This window comes from Notechis scutatus, chromosome 1 (genome assembly GCF_049901735.1).
Source record: "Notechis scutatus isolate UNSWTSFEM ecotype Mainland chromosome 1, rNotScu1.2, whole genome shotgun sequence".
NCBI lineage: Eukaryota > Metazoa > Chordata > Lepidosauria > Squamata > Elapidae > Notechis > Notechis scutatus.
The window spans coordinates 225704476-225729308 of NC_142009.1; the positions used below are offsets into that span (position 1 = coordinate 225704476).

A 24833-nucleotide genomic window follows, 5' to 3' on the forward strand; every position below is an offset into this window, starting at 1 on the left:
GACATTGCCCAAGAATGCCTTTTGGCTTCCTGCCAACTGAAATTTCAACCACTGCAGAATTCCTCCCCCCCAAAAAAAATAAATAAATCCATTCAATCCTGAAGACAGACGACAAATTCCAAGTCAATCTTAGGAAACTCATTCTAACCCCAGGGGAAGCTTCCAACAGTGGAATCAACTGCAGAGGACAATCAGCCATTGGGACTAAGACTGCCACCATGACTCCCTTCCATCTCTCTGATTCTAAGAATTTGATAGGCAACTATCAAAACAGGGCTCCTGACAATCAAATTGATTTAGCTTTGAACAGAGAAGCAGCTGTAAAAAAAAAAATCTCATATATCTTGAAGAATTAATATGTAGTACTGTGTGTGTTTGGAGTAACTCATTTATCCTTGTGGCTATGAGATCTAATGGTCCTAATATGAAACAATTTATAATTACTATAAACAGCTGCCTAGAGCTGCCCAAAACAATGAGATGGACAGTATATAATTTAATGATAAATAGAAGTGTGTGAAAGTAGAGAAACTCACCCAAGTAAAAATGTACGGCTGTGCCTACAATATTGTCTTTTCACTCTTGATGGTGGAAAAATTAAATAAAACACACCAGAAAGGTCATAGCAATTTTCCTTCAATCTTGTATGCCACTCAGTATCTTCTAGAGGTCATTTTGTTCACAAAGACCAATTATAAACTGATTGAGGTACCACCAAATTGTCAGCAAAACCTGTAACTTTCCTGGGTAGAGAACGAAGGAGTTGGATCAAAGGACCTCGAGGCGATCAGGTTAGAGGAAAGCTCATCTGTGATGGCTGATGAATAGAATAGGGCGATAGTGGGAAGAAATGTTCTGCCAGCATCTTTTCAGCATTACATCTGCTAGTATCAGCCAGGTTTGTGGCTCTGAATTGCTCTTTTCCTCACAACTATATTTTAAAATCTTTGAGATATGCAAAAAGGTACAGCATGCAATGGCCCCACTCTCCCATTATGATCTGATTGCATACTTAAAATGGTCCCTCTAAGAACATAATCTATGCGGAGCAGTTCTGCATACATGACCTTTGTATGTTACTCGATGAGCCAGCATCGCCTTTGCTAACTTCACACAGGCTGTGCAAGCAGCGGGTGTGGGAGTGGAAGGAGAAACGGAGGTCTGCATCATTTGGCATTTACCAACACCAGAATGTCATCTGTAATTTTACTTCTCACTTGAAATATTAAATTATTCCAGAGGCCAGTATTTAAATTTCATCGTCTTACTACTGATAGCGGGGGGGAAAAGGGTTCAAAGGTTATTTTATGCCTCTCGGGCTCAGCCATAATAATGTAAATATGCCTAAGAGGTAATTTCTGTTCTGAGGCGAGACAGAAAAGCAAATCAAAACTCAGCAAGCCTCTGAACTGCACAGAGGTCACTGGATTAAAGCTGCTTTAATTATTATCCAGCCTAAGGAAAAGGGAGAGCCTCTTTCCGCATTCAGGCTGCCCATCAGCTGCTCAGAAGTGCCTGATCCAAGGTGGGAAACAAATTGAAGAAGCCCTGGGAAGGAGAAAAGAGAGAAGTCAGGGTCAGAGGGGATGCAGAGAAAGGCTCTCAAAGGGAAAAAAAGCAGGCAGCTGTCAATACACACAATGGCGTCACCATGGCAGCCAGAGAATCGTGAGGCAGTGTTGCCATGGAAACCCATCACTGATTCAAGGCCACCATTGTAGCCATGGCAACATGAAGACAAGATTACAAAGAAGAATTAGAGAGTTGCAAGAACCAAAGCCCAAACCTCAACCCAGGAACTGGGAGCGGAGGAAGGCGCAGATTAGGACCTGTTCCTATCTCCCCCCACCCCCAAATCCCCATTTGTTTCTTTCCTTCCGCTCCTTCAAATCTGCTACTCCTGATGGGAGGGGGTGCTTATCTGCAAAAGGGCTTTGCTACCCTACCTAGGGACTTAGTATATCTTGCTTAGCTCAAGCAATCTTCGCTGGAAGGTGCAGGGCGGAAGGAAAAAAGAGGCAGGCTAGGACTCTGCACGCCGTCTTCGGCCCCGTTCCCAGGGCAGAAGCACCCAAGCTATCGCCTACCTTGAAGAGAGTGATGGTCTGAAGAACCCCTGAAGTGCAGCACATCTCACGGATGGAGTGCATAGCTAATTGTGGGGAACCCATATCAAGAACACGCAAGCCAAGGCGGGAAGCCAGGATGGGTCCAATGGTTGTGCCACAGGGAGAATCATTTCGAACCATAAATTCCTGCAACCGACATGAGAAAAAGGAGGGGGGGGGGAAAGGGAGCAGACAGCTGACTATCTCTTTGATAGCAACGAAGGAGCGGGGGAGGGGGCAGGATATAGAACTGAATCTTTTGAATGGATATCGCTGGGGGTTCTTAGATCCTTGGCATTGGCCAGTCCAACCCAACAATCAAGCTGAAGTTTCTAACGTGGACTGAACCACCAAATGAAAATGGAGAAGGGAACATCTTCAGAGGGAGAAGCCCTTCATTTAGCATTTAACTATAAAGCCCCAGCCTCCCTGGTCTTGTTTCCCCTGTTTCTAGCAGGTAGGAAGTTTTGCCCCTAACGGAGTGGACCAGTGGACCAGTGGAAGCACCATGCAGCATTGGTAGCATGCAGTCAACCTTCTTTAAGCTTGGAAATTAAGTAGGGTCAGATCTGCTTAGTACTTGGATAGAAAACACCAGGATATACCATGGAGTCTGCCTGTGTAGTGTTTTCCAATAAAGTGCCCGGATAAAGGGAATCTTTACTTTTCAAAATGCTTACTTGCAAAGGAACGTTGACACGCGTGGCAATCTCACGAATCAATGCCTCTGTGACAGCAGTGGAGGCATAGCGTTGGTTGCTGTTTATTTTCAGAGTAGGTCCCTGCACAGAAAATCACCAGACTGAAGAGAAAGGTTCTCTACTCTGAAAATGTGTCGCTTGTTTCCATTCTGCGTGGAATTTCTTGAGATGTGCCATCGTTCCACCCTAACAGGAAAGGGCTCGACTTGTGCTTCCCACCAGACTCCCAACTCTTAAAATGATACATCTCTTCCACATAAATAATTTACTGACGTAAGATACAAAATCTATAAAAAGAGAGTTTCCCTTCCTATCTGTGTGCTTCTCTCCAACTCTCCCCCATCTCTTCATCTGGGAGAAGCACAACTGTTTTGCCCTGCTTGGGCTCAACAACAAGGAAGATATATAGCTTCCAATAATCAAAATAATTACCTTTAGCGTACTTTCCCATATCTAGGCCACCAAAACAACAACATAATCTCCAGAAAGTGCTTTTCTACTAGTCATCTGCCATATGGAGTTTTATCTCCTGAGCCCTCCCCAATCCTGAATCTATTCAAAACTATTATCATTGTTTCGGGCACTCCCACAGCTGGCTTTCAACTAAGAAAAAAGAAATCTCCATTTAAAGAATCGGTTTTGCATTTGACATCTGCCCCCTCAGTGAGTTGTTCCTGTGCCGCTTGCTGAGATGACTAGCTTTCAAAATCATGCTGTGGCCAACTAGTCCACATTACCTACCTTGTGAAACTGTGGCCGATGGTTCTTATCATGCTTGTCCCTGCGAAAAGAACAGCCTTCAGTAAGCATGCTTCCCCCCTTGTGCCTGGATTTCAAAGATCAGAGGACCAAAGGAAAGAGGGGCTGTCGCTGTAATGCATTCGAGCCATTTTTAATAGATGAGACAGAGTCGCCCTTTTGACAGAGCCAGTGAAGAAGCCTCTGTGCAGAGATCTCTCATTAGAACAGAACGTCTGGCCCGGAGAGAAAGGAGTGCCTTCAAATGATTAGAATAAAATTACTTTATGCGGTCGCAAGAGGATGAAGGAGGCCATCTCAGCACCAGTTCTGAAAGATGTTTCACGCTTGAAAGCCCACTGCATGTAGGGCTGCATAGACCCACTTGCATATTCATCTGGTTTTCATCGTTCTCATTTAACGACTGGTTGCTTAGCAACAGTCTGAAGTTATGGCAGAGCTTCCACAAGCACTTATCACCTGGTTTGCTTTACAGCGGCCACATTTGCTTTACAAGTACTGCACCTGTTTAGTGACAGCTACAAAAAAAAAAGGTTATAAAAATTGGTCACTTTTGCGCCTTCACTTGTGACCGTCATGATGGAAATTCTAGGTGCCATTATTGTCATAAGGGGCAGGGGGACTACCTGGACCCTTTCTAGCAACTTCAAAGCTTCGGAAGAGAGATGGTTTGCCCATGACTTTGCCCCAAATCCTGACTCAGTCCTTTACAAAATAAGTAAATAGATCCGTTCTAAAGAGCTACCAACTTTCAGAGGGTTCCAAAATCCAGGAACAAAATTAATGATTTCTATGCATCCAATTCAATCCAACAGGCTGGATATGCTGTGGGTTCCCTCAGTCAAGGAAGGTCAGCTAGTGGAGACTAAAAGTGCCTTCTCTGCCGTAACTTCTACCCTCTGGAACATTCTCCCCTCAGAGTTGAGGATGAACCTCCAACTCTTTTGGCCTTTCATAAGGACTTGGAAGACCTGGCTTTGTGCCTGGGCTATCGAGAGTATGAAGGGCCCCGTTTGTTAGATATATTGATATTTAGAGTTACTTGTTTAAGATATGGGTGTCTATAGACATTAAATGCACATACATATATATATATATCTATAGTGGGGAATCATCTATCATTTGGAGAGGAATGTCAGTCATCTAAACCTCTGCGTTTTACAAGTATGGGTAGCCCTCAATTTTTCTTGCCCCATTTGTTAAGTGAATCACTGCAGCTCTTAAATTAGTAACACAGTCGTTAAGTGAATTTGACTTCCCCATTGACTTTACTTGTCAGAAGGTTGCAAAAAGTGATCACATGACCCTGGGACACTGCAACCGTCATAAATGTGAATCACCTGTCAAGCAGCCAACTGTAAATCACCATAGGGATGCTGCAATGGCTGTAAACGGTCATAAGTCACTTTTTTCAGTGCCTTTGTTAACTTTGAACGGTGACTAAGTGAACTGTTGTAAGTTGAGGACTACCTGTAACCCCAAGGTAATAGGGAGATTTTTAATATCCCTTTGGCTTTTCAGATATGGGAAAAGTACAACAAAAGCACCTTACAAGAGAATCTGAGGGTTTTATGATTCAAGTAGCTTCCCCTGTTAAGTTTCATACAATCTGAAGGATGGAATCGGAGGTAATACTTGTAAAGTAAGTTCATTGAAAGCAGCTGCCTCCTTCTGACTAACTAACTATATAGATAGATAGATAGATAGATAGATAGATAGATAGATAGATAGATAGATAGATAGATATAGATATATATAGATATCCAGCCCTGGCACACTGTCTCACGCTGTCCATTGACAACATACTCACGCATAATTTGGGTGCACCGCATGAGCCATATCTGCACTGATCATGCACGATTTGGGCACTGCTTCCTCAAAGGCTGTAATGTTCTGGGGCGAAGCTGAGATGCGACGAAGGATAAGCTCCGTGAGGAGCGATGCAGCCCCTTGAGCACTTTCCGAACCAACCTGCCGGAAAGAGGGCATTCAAAAGGCGAACTGTCAAGAAACATTTTGATGCTACAAGAATTTTAACTGCCATTCCAATTTGGAGATCAGTTTCAGTTATCCCCTCATCACTTCTATTTCTGCTTCTTATCTATAGTTTATTTTGTCCACAATCCCGCTACCGTTTGATTGATAAGTTACTTTGGGCAACCTGCCACACTTTGGCATGCTTTTCTGAGGTCCTCCTTTTAAATTTTCTTTTGAGGTGAGTGTGGCTTCAGACCTCTTTTTTAAATGCCCCAACGCTCCTCTGAATCAGGACAATATGGGAGTGGCTTAAGAGACGAGACTTAAACTCATTTCATTCCTTAAATTACCCCTGGTGGAAATTTTTGGTCCCACTCTGGTTACCTCACAGCATCACCAGCTAGAGCCCTTTATCATTTTTGGATGTCAAATGTGCTCAAAAGAATCTCCCAACCCATGTTGTCTATTAGATTTAACCATGTTAAGTATTCCTTCAGATCAGAATAGGATATGCTCCTCCTCTAAATCACAACAATCTGAGAGTGACTTAAACTCATTTCATTCCTTAAATTATCCCCACCTCCTGGCGGAAATTTTTGGTCCCACTCGTTACCTCATAGCATCACCAGCTAGGGCCTCTTATCATTTTTGGACGTCAAAGGGCTTAAAGTGTGCTTAAAAAAAATCTCCCAACCCTATTAGATGTAACCATGTTAAGTATTCCTTCAGATCAGAATGGGATATTCGACTTCCTATCCAGCAAAAGAGCTTACCACTAACCTCTTCATTGTCGTAGAGTGCAATCAGGCGCACATTTTGTTCTCGAGAGAGAGCGTCAGGCTCATCGGTAGATTCAATCAAAGCCTGAAGGGTTAGACAAGGGACCAAGGTGAACTGATGAGATAGGATTTTCAAAAACACTTTCTGCTGGCTTTGTCCCTGGCTTATGAGTTTGTATCAGAACAATGCTGGAGCTTCTGGAAGCTTAAAGCCTAGGACAGGAAGGATCTGCAGTTCATAGCTTGGATCATTCATACAAGAAGAAACCTGAATTATACCTCCCACTCAGCAAGGAAGTCTATTTGTAAGTCTTGACTAAGTGTTCTTCCAAAACGCCCATCTGGAAAAAATATACCAGCCTAGGAAAATAGAGAGTTTTGATTTCTTTCCAGTTCCTCTAAGCTCTTTGCAGCTACAATACAGAAGCAGCTCCTCTAAGCCCAATTCTTTACAGTAACCCCCTTCTACATCAGAAATTCATTGCACTGGTAGAAGTAAGAGGGTAATAAAACTGAAGTTAATAGGTACTAATTGCTTAAAAATGCTGATCTCAGCAAGTTGATCAACTAGTTTTGTTCAATTCCTCCAAACTTTTCAATTTGTACTGTTTCTCTCCTGCCTTTCTAAAGATGCTGTTAAATGTTAATGCTCTGTATGCACAAAGCGCAAATTGCTTCCACTTCCACTTCCACATTTAAAATGGCAAGATTATTCCCTTTTTGTGTCTGTTTCCAGGAGAATCCTGGATTTAATATCTGTTCAGTCAATCAACCCTTGTTGGTCTCTACATATTCAACCTTCATGGAATTTGTGGACACCAAAAGCGTGTATGTGAGAAAAATGCATTCCATAGTTTGGGAAGGACACTGGAGGGAAGGTCTCCTTTTTGCCAAGTAAGCGAGCCTCTTGACTGCACTAAGATCTTCAGAAGGCGGTTCCCCGAAAAACTTTTTAAGAAACCCAACTGTTTGGGAAAAAAAAAAAAAAACATGGAATTTGTGCAGCGAAAACACTAATAAGCAAAGACCTGGCTCTACCGCTAGAAGACGCATTTGCTGGATCGGAGAAGAAGGTGAATTTGATGATATTCAACGGGGGATAGTTTGGGACAGATATTATATTGGGAATGGACACGACGGACTTTGCAATAGAGTATCCCGACAGACTTGACTGAATTTGGATTTGACTAATGGACCGTTTAAGACTAGCTATATTTAAATGGAATAAATTATTTTGACAAGCATCTGTTTTTTACTGCGTGTTAACGAAGGCTACTCCATTGACCTGTCTCCTAAGATGACTTCACAAGCGGTCTCTTCACCGCTGAAGAACTGACTGGCTGAATAGGTTTTTAGCAGGCAGTCCCTCACGTCAATTTTACTTTTATTTAGGGCTTTAAAGAGTAATAGCGCCACTTTAACTTATTAACCAATCTGGGTCAGTCACCAGGACCAGAGGTTTAGTCTTCCGAACTTTCGGACTTGTGCTGAGGCCCATCCTCAGGGAGCGTCTTTCTCACCAGAATGTGTACTTTGGGCTAATCTAGCGCATAGTCCTGGTGACCAACCCAGATTGGATCCTGCAACATTATCCTGGGACACATATATGTCTTCATTCGTGACTTTAACTTAGGTTTGGTAAACAACTGGGATCAGCAGAGCCTCCTAGAGTGTCAACTGGGACATGATTGAGGTGACTCTTGACACTGTCTATTTAGATTTTCAAGAAGTCTTTGCAAGAATTCTTCATCAAAGGCTCTGTTTAAATTTACTGGCTATGGGTTAAGAGGACCATTTATGGATTGCTAATTAGTTAAAGAGAAAACAAAGAGTGAGAACACATCAACCTTTATTTAGTGTAACAGGGTAAGAAATGGAATCCCTCCCTCAAGGATCTGAATTGGAACCATTCGTTTTTAACTTAATAATCAATCAAGACTCTGAGATAAGCAACGAATGGCCAAGTTTGGAGGCAATGCTAAATTTTTAAAGGGGTAGAGAACAAGTACCCTGTGAAGAACTCCAGAACATTTCACCACTTATGGGTGAATGGTTAACCAAATGGCAAACCAATTCAAGTTAGTTCAAGCTTAATGGAGGAAATCCCACTAACTTCCCATATACACTGATGGGACTTGGGTCTGTAATTGATCATGCAAAGAAACTTTGAATAGAACAGAGTAGATGTCAACTCAGCGTGTGGCAGCTATGAAAAAGGCAAATTCTATGTCCTGGGTCATTAGGAAAGTGAATAAAAATACCGTATATGCCGGCGTATAAGACGACCCGGCGTATAAGACGACCCCCCAACATTTCCACTCAAAATATAGTTTGTTATATACTCGCCCCTCTTCCGCACGCCTTCCACTTTTGCACTTTTTTTTTGAGGCACTTTTCACCGTGGAATGAATCCCGTGAAGCTGAAAGGAGCAGCCAGCCTTCTCCCAGCTCCCAGGAACGAGGCTCGCACCGCCGAGCTCCGCTGAGGTATCCGGCTGGGGCTGTCAGGAGTTGTTACCGCTGGCGCGGCTCCGCTGCTCCAGTCCCGCGTTGCCTCGGGAAGGAAAGGCAAAAGGAAGAGCTGCGGCGGCGCTTTGCAATGGCAGCAGCGGCTCCTGGTTTTGCCTTTCCCTTCCCGAGGCAACGCGACTGGACTGCGAGCCGCGCCAGCGGTAACAACTCCTGACAGCCCCAGCCGGATACCTCAGCGGAGCTCGGGCGGTGCGAGCCTCGCTTCCTTGGGAGCTGGGAGAAGGCTGGCTGCTCCTTTCGGCTTCACGGGATTCGCTTCCACGGTGCGCAAAGTGCCTCAGCCGCGGGCAGCCACAGTGCTTCCCAATTACTATTTGCCGGCGTATAAGACGACCCGGCATATAAGACGACCCCCCCCCAATTGGAGGCATCTTTTTCAGGGCAAAAAAGTCGTCTTATACGCCGGCAAATACGGTAATAAAATCGAACATCTATAGAAAGCTACAGTACATTAAGTTAGCAGTAGTGAATATAGTTCTGACTTCCACATTTGAAAAATGGTTAACAGGGCTAAAAACAATAATGTACAGAAAAATGCAGCCAATTATCAAAAGGCTTGAATATCTTTTCTATCGGACAATTAGGGGACTGGAGGCTAAAACATATGAAGAACGGTTGCAGGAACTCGGTATGCCTAATGAAAAGAAGGACTAGGGGAGACATGACAGCAGTATTCCAATATCTCAGGGGCTGCCACAAAGAACAGGGAGTCAAGCTATTCTCCAAAGCACTTGAGGGCAGGACAAGGAGCAATGGGTGGAAACTAATCAAGGAGAGAAGCAACTCAGAACTAAGGAGAAATTTCCTGACAGCTAGAACAATTAATCAGTGGAACAACTTGCCTCCAGAAGTTGTAAATGCTCCAACACTGGAAGTTTTAAAAAAGATGCTGGATAACCATTTGTCTGAAGTGGTATAGGGTTTCCTGCCTAGGCAGGGGGTTTTGACTAGAAGACCTCCAAGGTCCCTTCCAACTCTGTTATTCTATTCTATTTTAGTATAGGTTAGAATATTGGAGACTTCTTAGCTTGGAGAAGCAACTGGGGGCAACATGCTGGGTTTTATAAAAGAACATGGCAGGGAGAAAATAGTGTGTGTGTCCTGCCTTCCTTCCTCAAAATACTAGGACCACAGACCATCTGAGAAAGCTGACTGGAAGGACTTCTTCACACAATGCATAATTAACAAAGAATTCATTACCATAACACATGAAATGGCCTTTAATTTGTATGTCAATGAAGACTCAACTGTCGAGGCCAAAAAACTGTCATGGCAACTGGACCAATTTTTGTTAATCTGAGACGTTTTGTTGCTCATCCAAGCAACTTCATCAGTCAGAGCAAAATGAGTTAGGCAAAGAGTCAGAGAGTCCTTGGAATATACCAACTCTTGCCACACCAGCTCAAGGGGGTTCTCCCCAAAATGTGTTTCAATATGTCAATGGAGGTTCAATCAAACGAAATATCTCAGACTAACAAAGATTGGTCCAGTTGCTATGATTCAACCTTTAGGCCACTAACTTGATTTTTAAAAAGCGGGATTGGAAACATACATTCATTGTGAAGGCCAAATGAAGCGGGAGGCCTCAATGTGACCCCCAGGTTCAAGGCAGCATTCCTCCGGATGTTGTAGGAATACCACAGTGACAAGGAGCATGTTGCCATCTCCCGCTTATGGGCACTGCAGAGTAAGATGGGCCTTGGCCTGATCCAACAGACTTATCTTAAGTACAGGGGATGTGCAAGGTCCAGATATACACAATGAACCTTTCTTGAACCAAGCCATATGTTTCATCCGTGCACAGACCCAGCCGAAGTACATTTGGTCCATGCATGGATCTGAAGCACACATATTCTGTTAGGGGCGCTCTAGAACAAAAAGCACAGGTCATTCCAGAGCTCAGGAGACTGTGAAAAGTAGAGCTGATAATATGCATAAACTCTCCTGGTTGTCCAAAGCAGCTCAAAACTAGCTATCTGTCCTGACAAGCAGAGGATGTTGACATTCTACCTCCCTGCTGTCAGGTCCCAGCATGCTGCACCACGGAGATGAAGCTGGATAAGGGAAGTTAAAGGAATAACTCAGTTCAGCCAGGCTTCAGTGATATGCGCATTAGATGTTTTAATCAGCAACTGACCCAGCACTGAGGGACAGGATGTTTTGGTTGGAGGAGTTATCTTCACTGTTACCTTGCCTTCCTTCATTAGACTAAATCTGAAGGGACTTGACAGAGAGGCAGCTTCCCTTCCCTTGTGCCATTTCTTCCCCTTCTATGTTTGTCTGCAGGGCATTTTCTCCCTCTGTGTACCCCTGCATCGATCTATCTAGCCCAGGGTCTTCAAACTTGGCAACCTTAAGACTTGTGGACTTCAACTCCCAGAATTCTGGGAGTTGAAGTCCACAAGTCTTAAGGTGGCCAAGTTTGAAGACCTCTGATCTATCCTATCTTTAAGCATCAAGCCCAGTTAAAAACAAGTCAAGTTTCCCAACCCTGCCTCCATCCCGCATCACAAGCCCTGCAATAGTGGCGAATACCTGTAGCTCGGGTGTAGGATAATGGTGGCTTGTGGGTTGGTTTCCGAACATTTTGTTACCAGGCTAGGTACCATGGTGGAATTTAGGGAATGTCAGTGTTGGTGTCCTTCTGCTTATAAGGGCTTCGTGTGGTCAGTAGGTCTTGTGATGGGAGGGTGACAAGCCCTTCCCTGACACACACAGGGATACCTGTAGATGCTATTTGCCCTCCATGCGCTGTCTGGTTTTCTGCTATGCAGAAAATCAGGCTTTAAAAGAAAATCACTTTGGAGGCCTAAGGGAGGGAGGTGATCTCAGCTGCATGGCTTTCCTAAGAGGCTTCTAGAGTAGCAATCTCCTTCAAGGAACGGAACCTGCGTCAGACGCAGAGCCTCCTTTTTTTTTAAGCTCAAGGGAAGATAATATTGAGCTGAGACCTCTGCCAGGAACACATACAGCCCTCTTGAGCACCAGGAACTTTTGGGTCACCAGAGAGTTTGGCTTGCGATCCTCACCTCACCTGTTTAGCTCAACCTGCAGGAAGATGCTGGCGCATACAGGCCTCCAAAGTGACTTTCTTTTAAAGCCTGATGAAATGCACAGCAGAAAACCAGACAACGCACGGAGAGCAAATGGCATCTACAGGGAGTCCTTGACTTATGACCACAGCCGGGACAGAACTTCTGTTGCTCAGAGATTTTACAACCGTGGTCAAGTAAATCCGTCATTAAGCAAATCTGCCTTTCCCCACACTGACTTTCCTTGCCAGAAGCTCCCGGGGTTGGTCGCAAATGGTGATCATGCGACTCTGGGACGCTGCAACCGTAGCAGATCCATGCTAGTTGGAATTTTGATCACATGCCCACAAGGATACTGCAACAGTTGCAAGGACTTGTCGTAGGTCAGTTTCTTCAGGGACTAGGAATGGTCGTAAGTCAAGGACTATCTGTAACTAGCATGCAGAAATATGGTGGGTGTTCCCGTAAAGCCCTTTCCTGGGTGCTGAGATAGTAGCACAGCAACAAGAAAGCAGCACTGCCTCCTGACATCCCGTCCCTTAAGTCAGGAGTCCCCAACCACCGGTCCACGGACCGGGACCGGTCCGTGGAACAAGTCCTACTGGGCCGCTGGCTTGCTGGGCGCCACCATCTTGTTTTGATGAAAAAGTGCTTCCGGTGAGCTTTTCTGGGTAGAAAGCTCACCGGAAGCACTTTTTCATCAAAACAAGCCGCGCCATAAAAAAGGTTGGGGATACCGGGCCGCGGCGTAAAAAAGGTTGGGGATCACTGCCTTAAGTTACTTACCTGCAGGGCACAGTAGCAGCTGTGGAGGTTATCCAGGCGAGGAGAGAATATGAATTCGTTGAAGGCACCACCCAAAGTCTATTGGAAGTCACAAAGCAAAAAAAAAAAAAAAGAATTAGAATGATACAATTGACAGGGACCTTGGTGGACATCTAGTTTAATGCCTGGCTTCTGGGATCTGCTAAAGCACTTTGGCCCGATGGCTATCTGGTCTCTGCTAAGGGGAAACACACCACTTTCTGAGGTAGCCCGTACAATTAGCTGACTACTGCTATTGTCAGGTAATTCCTCAGAATATCTAACTTGAACCTAAATCCCTACAGATTCAACCCAACGGCTCTCGTCTTGCCCTCAGAGATGACAAAGAAGTCTATCTGGCAATTTCATTGATTGATACTATACTTCCTCTCAATCTTAAGCCAGTTCTGTAAACTGCCTAGAACCCATTAAGATTTCAGACAGTGGACAAATCTCATAAGCAAACAAATAAACTTTCCTTATAGGACTTGGATTTCCAAGCCCCTCATTTTCTTGTCTTAAATTGTTTGAGATCCATTTTGATTGCACTGCAGTGCTCAGAACCGGATACAACACCCTAAAAGGGGTATAACCAAGGCACGCATAACCAAGGTAAAATATACAAGAATCTGGACTCCTTGGCTCTTGTTAACTTTCTCAAACATCAGTTACCTTTTTGGCAGCTGCAACACCATAATTTGGGAAATGTTTTTGTCCTTCTTAGTGTACCCCTATCTATGTATCTCTCATACTGCCTACGCGTGAGCAAATAAATTAAAACAAAGCAGAATATGACGGTGGAGTAACTCTCAACCGCCTGACAAATCTCACTTAATGGTATTTCTAGAAAATCAAGCTAAATTACAGAAGAGCATGATTTTATCTCCCTTGCAACCCATCCTTCAACATGTCTAAACACAAGCCACCTGAATGAACCTCCACCCCAATTCCTTATGTAGCAATGCAAAAAATAAAAATGAAAATAAAGCTGTGCTTACTGGGGGCTGGGTATCTACTAAACACAGTTCCATCTCCACCAGTTGTTCTGGTTTCACTTCCAGCTGGGAGCAGAGAAGGGAGATCAGAATTGGAGCATGGCGATTCTGGTAGAAAAAGAGAAGTTAAGAATGTGCAACACCCTGGCAAAAAGCCCTCTAATTGGTGAGAGAGACAGGCTTCCCCTCACACATCCCCTTTCCCAGCCAACAGCTTTTGACTGACAACAGACTGATGAGTCTACTGCACCCGCTATCCAATCTACCTTACCTGGAAAGACTGGGTGCAGCTGTCTTCTGTTATGGAGTCTCCCTTCGCCAGGATCTCCTGGGCTTGAGTGGCCAGAATTGGGACCCTGTGGAAAGCCAATGAATTGGCTGTTAAGAGTTGCTCCCTGGAGAGCCTTAGAAGTTAAAATTACAGAGCCAGCAGAATTCAGAGCTGAGGAAGCAAGCGGAACATTGTTTGTGTAGCTACAAAGTCATACGCTTCTCATCCCCATGGAGGTAGTGTCCAGAAACCCTGGATTACATCGTCTGTTATTCTCAATCTGCAAAATACTGGGGAGAGATGAGAATCTAACCCAACCCACCTCAAGGGCGTGAAGTTTGAAAAACTACTCTAGCTATTTCTCCTGTTTTTCTCAGGATGCTCTCCCATCATTACATTCAGAGTACTGCTAAAGCCTCCAAGAGCTAAAGAACAGCCCGGGTAGTAGTTTAAGAGGTCTTGTTCACCACTTCTAGACAGAACAAGGCTCCTTTGCGTACAGATGCAGCTTTTCTGAAAGAAAATGTGAGCATGTTAATTTCCCCTATCACTGTCAGAGGAACTCTATTCCCCTGACAGACTCCATCCTTCTATTCAGTTACTACAAATGCAAACTAAGCCCTCAAGTAAAAGCTTGAAGATCATGGTTGGATCCTGAGAGGTTTCCAAGCCAGAGGAGAAAGCCTGCTGGCTGACTGTAGGAAGAGACAACCTTCATCACTTTTTTTCTGAACTTGTAGTCTTCTACCCCAGCTCAGTTAACTGTTCCAAAGGACTGCAGGTCCTCCAGGACAGTAAGAGAGATTCAAAGGCAGGAAGATGGGAAATCACTAAAGATCATCATTCCCATCAGTGGGAGCATCCTGAGCCAAAGATTATCAGAAAAGTAGCATTCAATCCATGCAGTGATTTGCCAAGAAATGAATCGAGCCCTTCCTTTCTTGCAGTCTTTTAACTGGGTGCTTGTGAAAGAGGACAACTCTTGCTCATGCTTTCCGGGATCAAGCAGGGAACTGGACAGAATAGCATTACTTATAATCCACAGATTCAAAAAATCTGCTTTGAGTGAATCTGTACCGTTATAACTTTACATATGTTTATTTTAAAGTGAGCTCTACCTTAACCAAGAGAAATCAAAAGGGCTCGTAATAAAAGCAGTGTCGTATACATATTGAAAGCAGATAATTGATACTTCGTTTGCCAGGGGATTATTTGGTTTATTAAAAGAGAAAAAGTACAGGGGAAAGCCCTAAGCAGATCTCTTGGTGAAGTGTTTACAAACTCAGAATGCCACATTGGCAAAATGACCCTTCCTGAGTCCCACTTATGAACTTTGATAAAACCACATTCTTTTTCTGGAATCATACACAATAAAATGTTACTCTCTGTGTGAGCGTGTGTGCGCGCACGGGCCAATCAGAACTTTTGTCCACAGCATAGAGTTAATCTATGGGATTCAGGACTGCAAGACAGAGTACACGTATACATTTAAGAAACAAAGAAGGTTGTTCCCCAACTTGGTGGGGAATAGAAGGGAGGCTGAACTACCACACCTGTGCCTTGCTTTTTGTGGATTTCCTAAAGCCATTTGGTTTGACAGTGTGGGAACAAGACACTGCAATAAATACAGCTTTGGTCTAACCCAGCAAAGTTCCTTTGCACTCTATCTCTTGCTAGAAAAGGAAGTCAATAAACAGAGCTCCTGAGATCCCTTTTCCTAAAGGCTGACTAGCTGATTGGCCCCAACATAACAGCTTCCAAGAAAGGCTCTTGTCTGAGACAGTGCAGGACAAGGGCTGTTTACTCTCTCACAGGTGTTGCTCAGTGTTTGGTCCAAAGCTCTCATTCACACTGCGTTGGAGATGGATGGCCAAATTTGGGATGCGGAGAATGGGCTGTTCTACCCTCACTAGCTGTTGCTCCAGCCGCCCTGTGGACAGGTCCTGCAGTGGAAAAAAAAGCAGTATAAAACCCTTGTAGCTTGAGCTCCATGATTTTTTCATGATGGGGGGAAAAAGGTAGCGTAGAGGAAAGCTACAAAGTTTCTTCAGGAAAGTTCCAGCAAGTAACTCTGTCTTAGCTTGGTTATCAAAAGAAAATCAGTTCCAATGGCCCGAATAAATGCATCATTGAACTTTAACTAAGAACAGATGGAGAATTTCATGGCTCTGATTTTTAACAGAAGAGTTTTATTTTTAATTTCCCAGCCCCGGTGTTTAGTGGCTGCTAAAGAGGAAATGCAACAATCCTTAACAACAATGCTGCCAAATAAGAAACTGGTGATTTGAAGACAAATCCTTTGTATTAATTTCAGCATCAAGTGCTTTTCAAGATGAAATTTGACCATCATTGACTTACAAAGCTACAAAAATTCCACATGACTATTTTTTTGTGTGTAACACGCTTTATTCTTCAAAGATTAATCGGCTTAAGCAGAAATACTCGAGGTAGCACATAATGAAATGTGTGCTTGTTTCAACACAGGAAGAAATACCACGTTTTAGAACCAAATCTTTATCCATCTCCATTCAGCAAGGATATTACCATACTTTAGCACCTTCAGCTTGTCATCTAGAAGTTACTGACTGTTTAATAAACTCTCAAGTCCTTAATAAACCAGTTTCGCATAATTTGGTGATCCAGAAATATTGGTAATGGAGTTCCCACAATTGCTAGCCATCTTGATGGCATAAAATTCTGGGAATCCCATCTGGAGAATGCAAGAAAGTGATCATCTACCCTTGCAGGCTTCTTATTGGTGTATATTTATCGTTGGGATGCTATATGGTGGCTGTAATAGTGTTTCTTTGGGTTTTCCTTCTTTCCTTCCTTCCTTCCTTTTCTATAGCCACCCATCTCAATCAATGTCTTTTGTAATTCAAAAAATATATTAAAATTAAGACATTAAAAACAAGAAAAAACAATGAAAACATCCAAAATAAGTATACATAGCAGACCTAAAGAAATAAACATCCAGTATCTACCTGAGAAACCACCTATCAAGAGGGACAAGTGTTAGCACACAAAGAAATTAGCAGCTCCCTGAACGCACCTTTGCCAACTGCTGAAATCTCCTATCCTATCCTATCCTATCCTTCTAGTGTTTTGCATGGGTGTGTAGCGGTTTAAATCTGAAGCAGAAAAAAGTGTTTTGGAAGGGACATAGTGCACAATATGCACTTCTATGTTCCCTTCTGTTTCCAATCCAAAGCACTGCATATCCCTAGGTGCAAATTTTGAATGCATTTTCAGATGTTCTTAAAAACATGAGAACAAGAAACTTGTGTGAATAAAGGCAAAAATTTCATAATCTGGGAAAATTACCACTGTGTGCAAATCTTCTCAGAAGTAGTCTGTTTATAATAAACAGGTTCTAGCCGCAATTTTATTTTCCCTATTTATTATCAGATGCAACATGCAATTTCCTGTACTATTTTTTGAAACCTAAATAGATAAAATTAATTTCCCACCATTTCTCCAAGAGCAATCAAACACAGCCTTGCTGAACTTATTTTTAAGATGCAGTAAAAATATTTTCTTTCCTTTTCCTCTTGAGTTTTGAAACCCAAGCAACATTTGACACTTGACAACTATTTCTCATGGCAGAATATATGCTTTGTCATTTGAGTAACATGGAAAACCTAGTTTTGGAAACTAAAATGGGAAGCCAGCTAGAGAGGACACTAAAAGGCAAATACATCAAACTTTCACTTTAAGTCCCTAGTTTTAATTAATTCCCAGGGAATCCTTAAGAGGTTTTGTTGATGTCACATAATGGTTTCAGAACTAAACCTGATACTTACAGCAGTCTTCAACTTTATTATACACAAATGAACCAAACTAAAGTTATTATCTATTTATTAAGTATGCAGAACACCCCTTTAAAAATACTCTTTAAAATTTTATGTTTAAAAATGGGCATTTGCAACAAGAGACTTTTTTAAAAAAAGACAAAAGGAAAAAAGGGTATCTGGCATCCAATTTAATATAACTTAAGAACACTTTTCTCATCCCATACAGACAGAAAATGAACAGACATATTTTGATTTCTGTCACTTGTCCGTATATTCCAAATTGCAAACAGCAGCAATAGCAATTTTTGTTTCCAGGCACATTAAATGAAGAGAACTTCTCTGAACATGTGTAAATAACATGTTCCAGTACATTAGTACACCTATATCTCCCTCTTGTACCAGCATATCCTAATAATGCAGTTCCATACAAAAGCAAAATCGGCTTTGTTTGAAAGCTCTGTGCTCAGGTGGAGGTGGACAAATCTGCAACTCTGATAAGAAGTAACATCAGATTTTGAATGTATTAGTCAGTTTTGGTTTTTAGTTCCACTCAAACAACATTAAAATCAGGCTTTGCATCATATATATTTAAGGCCAAGCGAAATGCTATGTAACACACTTTGAATGACTATCCAATAATTTACAAACAATGTTAGGCATCCAGGTTCTCTGAGTGTACTGATTTACCAGGACTGAAAGCCTGATCCAGTAATTCATAAAAGTGCTGAGGCTTAATAACATTCTTACGGACTCCCTCTGTAATATTAATGCTTCTATCTCCAATCAAAGAATGAATATAAAACAAGTATTCTACACAACAAGGCTCTTGAAATCTATTTTACAACACAAGCATTGACCTTTGGATGGAGGATTAAATGATAAAAACACATTTATGCACATCTGCATTTAATCCTCCATCAATTTCAGTCCAAGAGAACAGCAACTGTTTCAAAAGCAACTACCAAAAGCTAACTAAAAACCATGAGCAGTTGGTTCCGGTTCTGTAAACAGGATTACTTAACATGTACCTTCTCAAGGCACCTTAGATGGGAAAATTCCCCTATTAACTTTTTTCCCCATGGGATATCTGTTTTTTGTTATGTTTTCATGGAGTCCATGGGAAGAAATCCACTACAGTTGTTGCCACACACTGAGGTAATACAAAAGTAGATCTTTATGTGACATCCTTATAATACTGGATGGAGAAAGAAATGAGCCTCAAGTTCTTTTCCAATTGTACCAATGTACAAGAATGCAGAAGGAGAATAATTCAGGCAGGACTGACCTTGAAAATTACTCTTCCAGCCACAGAGAGATCACGGTCAAACCAGGTATTCCAAATGCCACCTCCATATGTTTCCACAGCCACCTGGACTGTACCTTCCTGGTTACATTTTGAAGACCGTTTCACCTAAAAGAGACACAACCATCATCTCGGGTCTCCCCCAAGAACAGAGGTGGGCAACTATGGACCCTTTATGACTTGTGGACTTCAACTCCCAAAATTCCTGAGCTAGCATGGCTTGCTCAGGAATTCTGGGAGTTGAAGTCCATAATTCATAAAAGGGCCATAGTTGCCCACCCCTGCCCAAGAGCCATGTTCAATTACTACGTGGCATCTTAATGTCATTTTTAAAAGAAAGAGGCTCTAAGTACAAAAACTGAAATCCTTCCAACAAGTATCAGAAATAATGTCACCATATAGAAAATTGTAGCTGTGAAGAGGAAAATAAGATGAAGCTGTACTGATTGAAGCACAATCAGAGGAAGCAGGGGAAATTAAGATAATCAAGTAGAAGCAGGTAGAAAAATTAAGATAATCAAGTAGAAGCAGGGGGGAAAAAATCCACCCAAGAGCAAAAATGTCAGACAAGGATTACATCATTGCTTACCCGCAGACAGGGACTGTCAGTGTGAGCTCCAACCACTGTGAAGCCATTACCTGGCTGGAATTGTCCTCCCACAGCAAAAGCAACCAACGTTGACAAGTTTCGGGTCACAAAATACTGAGGCAAAAAAAAAAAAAAAAAGAGTACAGAAAGAGATGGAGACATCAATATTTTGCTTTGTCCCTCAGGGAAATAGCTGGACATACTTCCACCCAACCTTCCACCCCTTTCAAAATAAAGGCAACACAACTATAAACCAGAAACAAGGCACAGAAAAGTCATTATGTCTATCCTTCACCTTACCTTTCTGTCAGGCTTGATATCCCAGTGTTCAGTTTCTTTCAGTTCCTGGAAACCAGCCTGAAGCAGGCGTTTCCGACATTCAGCAACCGCTACAGGAAGGAAGAGCAGAAACAATCACAAAAGGAAACAGCAAAGGCACCTGGCAAGAAAGCTTGCTATAAAATTCCTCCAGAGATCCACAATTCTGGATGACCTCCAAATGAACAGGATGCAAGGCAACTCTACTGGTGCTCCTCAGGCTATCAGAATTGCTTGACCCAGATCAGGAACAGATGGTGTGGTGGTGATCTTATTCTGGCTACCCTCAGGCAGCTTTCTACCACTTGGTCTGGGAGTGCAATTCCCCAAATTGTCACCCAGCTTTTGGACAAGCCAGTTGAGAATTCTGAAAGTTTCAGTCCCAACAAAGTTGGAGGTCAATAAGCCTGGAGAGCAATTTTAGGGTTATAATTATTAGGAAGGTTGTCCTGAGACTGTCAACACAACTTGGGCCCTAAGGCCTCAAGTTGTGATCTTCCTCTGCCAAGCGCTTACTTTGGTTTATTACATTTTGGATTGTAGATCAAGACAGAATGTACAAGATACTTACAAAAGGAAATAAGACAATTACTTAAGAAGCAAAGAAGCTAGATAGAAACCAAGTGAATACATCGGAAATACCAGTGTGCATGCAAGAATTGCATATACATATTGTACAAATATGACGTATTTTCCACCTTGGATGTCTAAGTACATTCCTCATCAGCAAGAAACTTCAATATTTAATCTGTGCCTCATGTTAGAGAATGTGTTGCTAAAGGTTCTTCCCAAATTTCCCCCTCATAATTTCAGTGCCCTAATTCAAGATTCTTTTTAAAAAATTCTAAGAACAAAGCTTTTCATATTTTAACAATTCTCTGAAGCAGAGAAGAGTAGTAGTATATTCCCAATCCCTCCCAGTCGCACTGGCAGAAGGGGCATGCTGTGGACCCTGTCAGCCAAGGATTTGGGGCTGGCAATGTCCAGAAAAAGAGCCTTTTCCACTATGGCTCCCACCTTCTGGAACATTGTGCCCCCTGAAGTGGATTGTTTTGGCCTTGAAGATATGGCTATGCCAACTAGCCTGGGGGCCCAGTGGGTATATAGTACTTTGAAGATGGCTAATGGAATAGGTAACACCTCACCCCCTCCTTGTGTACATTTGACTCCCTCCCTCTCCATCCTAGTTAGTTTTATTTGACTTTAATTTTAACGGAATTTAATCTTATTTGAATTTACTTTTATTTGAATTTTAAATTTATGATCCTTATTTTATTGTTTTAATATTTTATGGTGCATTTCAGTTGAATGTCTATAAGCTACCTAGGGTTGCTGCTGGTGAGATGAGCGGCGTATAGATTTGTTCGATTAAAAAAAAAAAATTTTTTTTTGATGTAGGGGAGAGGACCTTAACCAGTATCACTGGATGCTAAACGTGGATGCAAATATGCTAAGCCAGTTAGGTTATGTAATATGAAAATCTAGAGTCATTTCCACACAACTCCTTAACAACAATTTGTGGCTTTTCTGTTAAGCTTCTTATTTTGAAGCAGCCACCATTTCTGGTTAACATTAGTTGGAATCTGTATCCATGGCGCATGCTCATGTTACACTGCCTGAGTAACTTGCTCTTTTGTGTGAATGTGTCAGAGGCATCTGCAGAATCTGATACTTTTGTCAAAATGATGAAAGCAGGTGTTTTACTGCAAGATTCACCCTTTTCGTACATTGTGATGGCACAATGCACATACAAAAAGGGGGAATGCTTACACTGTCTAACCCTTTTGACCTCCTTTGCAGATGCTCCTGCCCACAATACCTGTATAATACGCAAGTTATGTTTGGCCTTTGGAAATGGTGTTATTTTGCTTCAAAGGTTAGTTCTGTAATTACGATGCAGGTACAAAAATTAGTATTAAAAGTACAAGAGAACATTCTACTAGTAACTTATAAAAGAAAGGAATAAGATATCAGAAAAATGCATATATAAATTTAACTGTTTTTAAACAGAAAGGAGAGAGAAAAACAGCAATGAAAAGGATTGGGCAAAATTATGAATTTTATTCAAATAGTTAAGATAATTTATTGTTTGGTAACAAGTGTCATTCTAAAGATGGATTCTGCCATCTAATTATGGCAAATCCTACGGGCATAGGGAATGGAAGATTAAGGATATTAAAAATTATATTTGCTGTTTCTGTATATTTAAAAAAAGTGTGAGCTTCTGCTTCAAAGAAGTAATTAAGGTGCTATTAATGATTCAACAATATCAAATTATGCTAAGCATGGCTTGCAGATAAGACAAAGAGCAAAGTTCTGCGAAAAAAGATTATGAAGGCTCAGGAAGAAATAGAAACATTATCTTTTGTTCTGCCTAATGCTCACAAGTATGATAAAAGACAAGTTAATAATTTCCCACACTGCAGTGGCACAGAAGAATTGGGACACTAAAAAACATTATTTTGCACGGATGGAGGTGGAAGAAGCCAATAATAGAGAAAAACACAGGAGTAAGAAAAAGAAAATGGTAACAATACTGGCAATCAAATGCAGAAACATCCCCATTCAGCTTGCTTTTAGTATATTAACTTTAATCCTGCGTGAATATTCCAAGGCTGGGTAAAAAAAAAAATCTGAAAAAGGGGGGAACGTTTAAAAATCAAGCTTATACAGAGGTTTTACACGTTAACTGTGAGACCAGGCCTAAGGGTCAAGAAAAGGCATCATAAGCCTGGTTCATAGCCGGGCAAGGGTGCGCAGCCACCTCAGGAAGGCCTCTGGTGACACCGGGGTCGGCGGCGAAGCTCCCGATTTCGCCGAATGCCTCTTTCTTACCGTGGTAAGGGGACGGGCTGCGGTGCACAAACTTCAGCAGCTCTTGCGCCGCCGCCTGCACCGCTTGCTTGGAGCTGGTCTGGAAAGGGGGGAAAAACGCAGCCGAATTAGGCGGGACTCACCCCGTCCCGGTCCTTCCCAACGGGTCTCTCTACGGTAGCCACCCCGCTGAACTACGCAACCCGACAGCGATCGCCCGCCCAAACGGAGCCCGCCCTCCGAGTTCTTCCGAGCGCCCGCTTTTTCCCCGCAGCGAACGAGCTGGGGGCGCGAAAAGCGCTTCCCGCTTCTCCTCTACCTGCATCCTGTTACCGGCTCTGCACCTCCCGCAGAGTCAAACGAACAAGACGCTGCTAACTACCCGGGGCCACCCCGCCTCGGAAAGAGTGCAGTCGGCTCCACCCCGCACCGCTCGGCCTGCTGGGGACTTCGAAAGGGAAGCTGTGGGTCGGAGCCCTCTGCAGGTGTCCCTTGGTACGACCGATTGGCTATTAGATTTAACCAAGGAAAGAAATTTCCCGAAGCTATATAGGCCCTGCTTTCTTCTAAAGCGCCTCTGATGGTTATGACTGGTTTCGGGGTAAGGTGACAGAAGCCGATCTGGCTGATTTCAAAAAGGCTACTAACTAAGTCAGATCTGCTGTGAAGTGGCAAAGTACTAGATTAATATTCTGCCTCCGAAGCTGTATGAAGTCACAAGAGACATTTACAGTATAGCCTGCTTTCGCTTCCATCCCATTCTGAGTTCCCGGAGGCCTTTTAGACCTGTACAAACTAACCCCTGCTTAATTTTGGTGCCAATAAAGGTAAAGGTTCCCCTGGCACATACATGCTAGTCGTTTCTGGCTCTAGCGGGCAGTGCTCATCTCCATTACAAAGCCGAAGATGCAGCGCTGTCGGAAGATGTCTCCGTCTGTAGTCATGTGGCCGGCATGACTAAACACTGAAGGCGCACGGAACGCTGTTACCTTCCCACCAAAGGGGTCCCTATTTTTCAACTTTCATTTTTACATGCTTTCGAACTGCTAGGTTGGCAGAAGCTGGGACAAGTAATGGGAGCTCACTCCGTTACGCGGCACTAGGGATTCCAACCGCCAACATTTCTGATAGATAAGCTCAGCGTCTTAGCCACTGAGCAAGTGCGTCTCTTTGGTGCCAATACATTCCTTCAAATCAAGGGTAGGCAATATATTGTCTCCCTTCCCTGTCTGACTTTTATAAAGACTGCTTTTAATTCTTTTAACTGATTTAGGAAGTTGCAAAGCTGCAAAGATCACCTCTACTGTCATGTAGCAGCAATGCCTTCAGCATGGAAAGAAGTCTTATAGAAAGCTACTTCAATCTTCCAGTTTAAGGGAATAATTTGAAAGTTGCCATGCTCACCATTGCTTGTCCCTCAGTGCCTACGGTGCCATTTTTGTAGTCTGCCCACCATATGTTCTCTGGCCTCAAAGATTGCCAGTGCATTCTTCTGCTTTATTTCTGCTTTACTAATCACATTTTCTATTGTGTTAACATTTATTATGTATTCTCACCAAGGCTCTTTAGGAGCTTGTTTCTAGCACTTGTAAATTTTAGTGCCACTGTATTCAGGGAGGGGCTTCAAAAATTTTAGCAACGGGTTCTCTGCCCGGTTGCTGGGTGGGCGTGGCCATGGTGGGCGTGGCCTAGTTGGCCTCCTGCACCACGGCAGGGGGGGGTGTTTTTGCCTTCCCCGAGCTCCGGAGGCTTTCTGGAAGCCGGAAATGGGCCCGTTTCCAGCCTTTCCAAACTTCCAGGAGGCCTGATTTTTGCCCTCCTTGAGCATCCGCTTGTGCCTTGCACTTACCTGCATCCAAATGGGCTGCGTGGGAACTCCGGGGACGGGAGGGGAGGGGAAGTGTGTGGGGCCCAGCCATGAGTGGGATTTTGGGGCTCTCCGAACTGTGCAGAATCTTAGCTAGAGGATCTCCCGAACCCCCAGCAGCCCACCCCTGACTGTAATACCTCCTCACACAGAGTCTGCTTCATCCAAGACGATGGCCTAAGCAGGTGAA

The 24833-nt window shown here is 43.0% G+C and overlaps 1 protein-coding gene across 1 annotated transcript; it reads right to left on the reverse strand.

Moving 5' to 3' along the window:
• Positions 1 to 1420: 1420 nt before the first annotated feature.
• Positions 1421 to 23234, reverse strand: DNPEP (aspartyl aminopeptidase). The gene is made up of 15 exons (XM_026665581.2): positions 23096 to 23234; positions 22798 to 22876; positions 19945 to 20033; positions 19645 to 19758; positions 19038 to 19163; positions 15771 to 15901; positions 13959 to 14043; positions 13691 to 13795; positions 12675 to 12752; positions 6326 to 6409; positions 5379 to 5539; positions 3551 to 3590; positions 2789 to 2890; positions 2088 to 2255; positions 1421 to 1548 (listed from the first exon to the last, which is right to left on the reverse strand). Exons 1-15 carry the CDS (start codon positions 23099 to 23101, stop codon positions 1498 to 1500), a joined length of 1419 nt encoding a protein of 472 aa, XP_026521366.1. The 5' UTR covers positions 23102 to 23234; the 3' UTR covers positions 1421 to 1497.
• Between the last annotated feature and the right edge of the window lie 1599 nt (positions 23235 to 24833).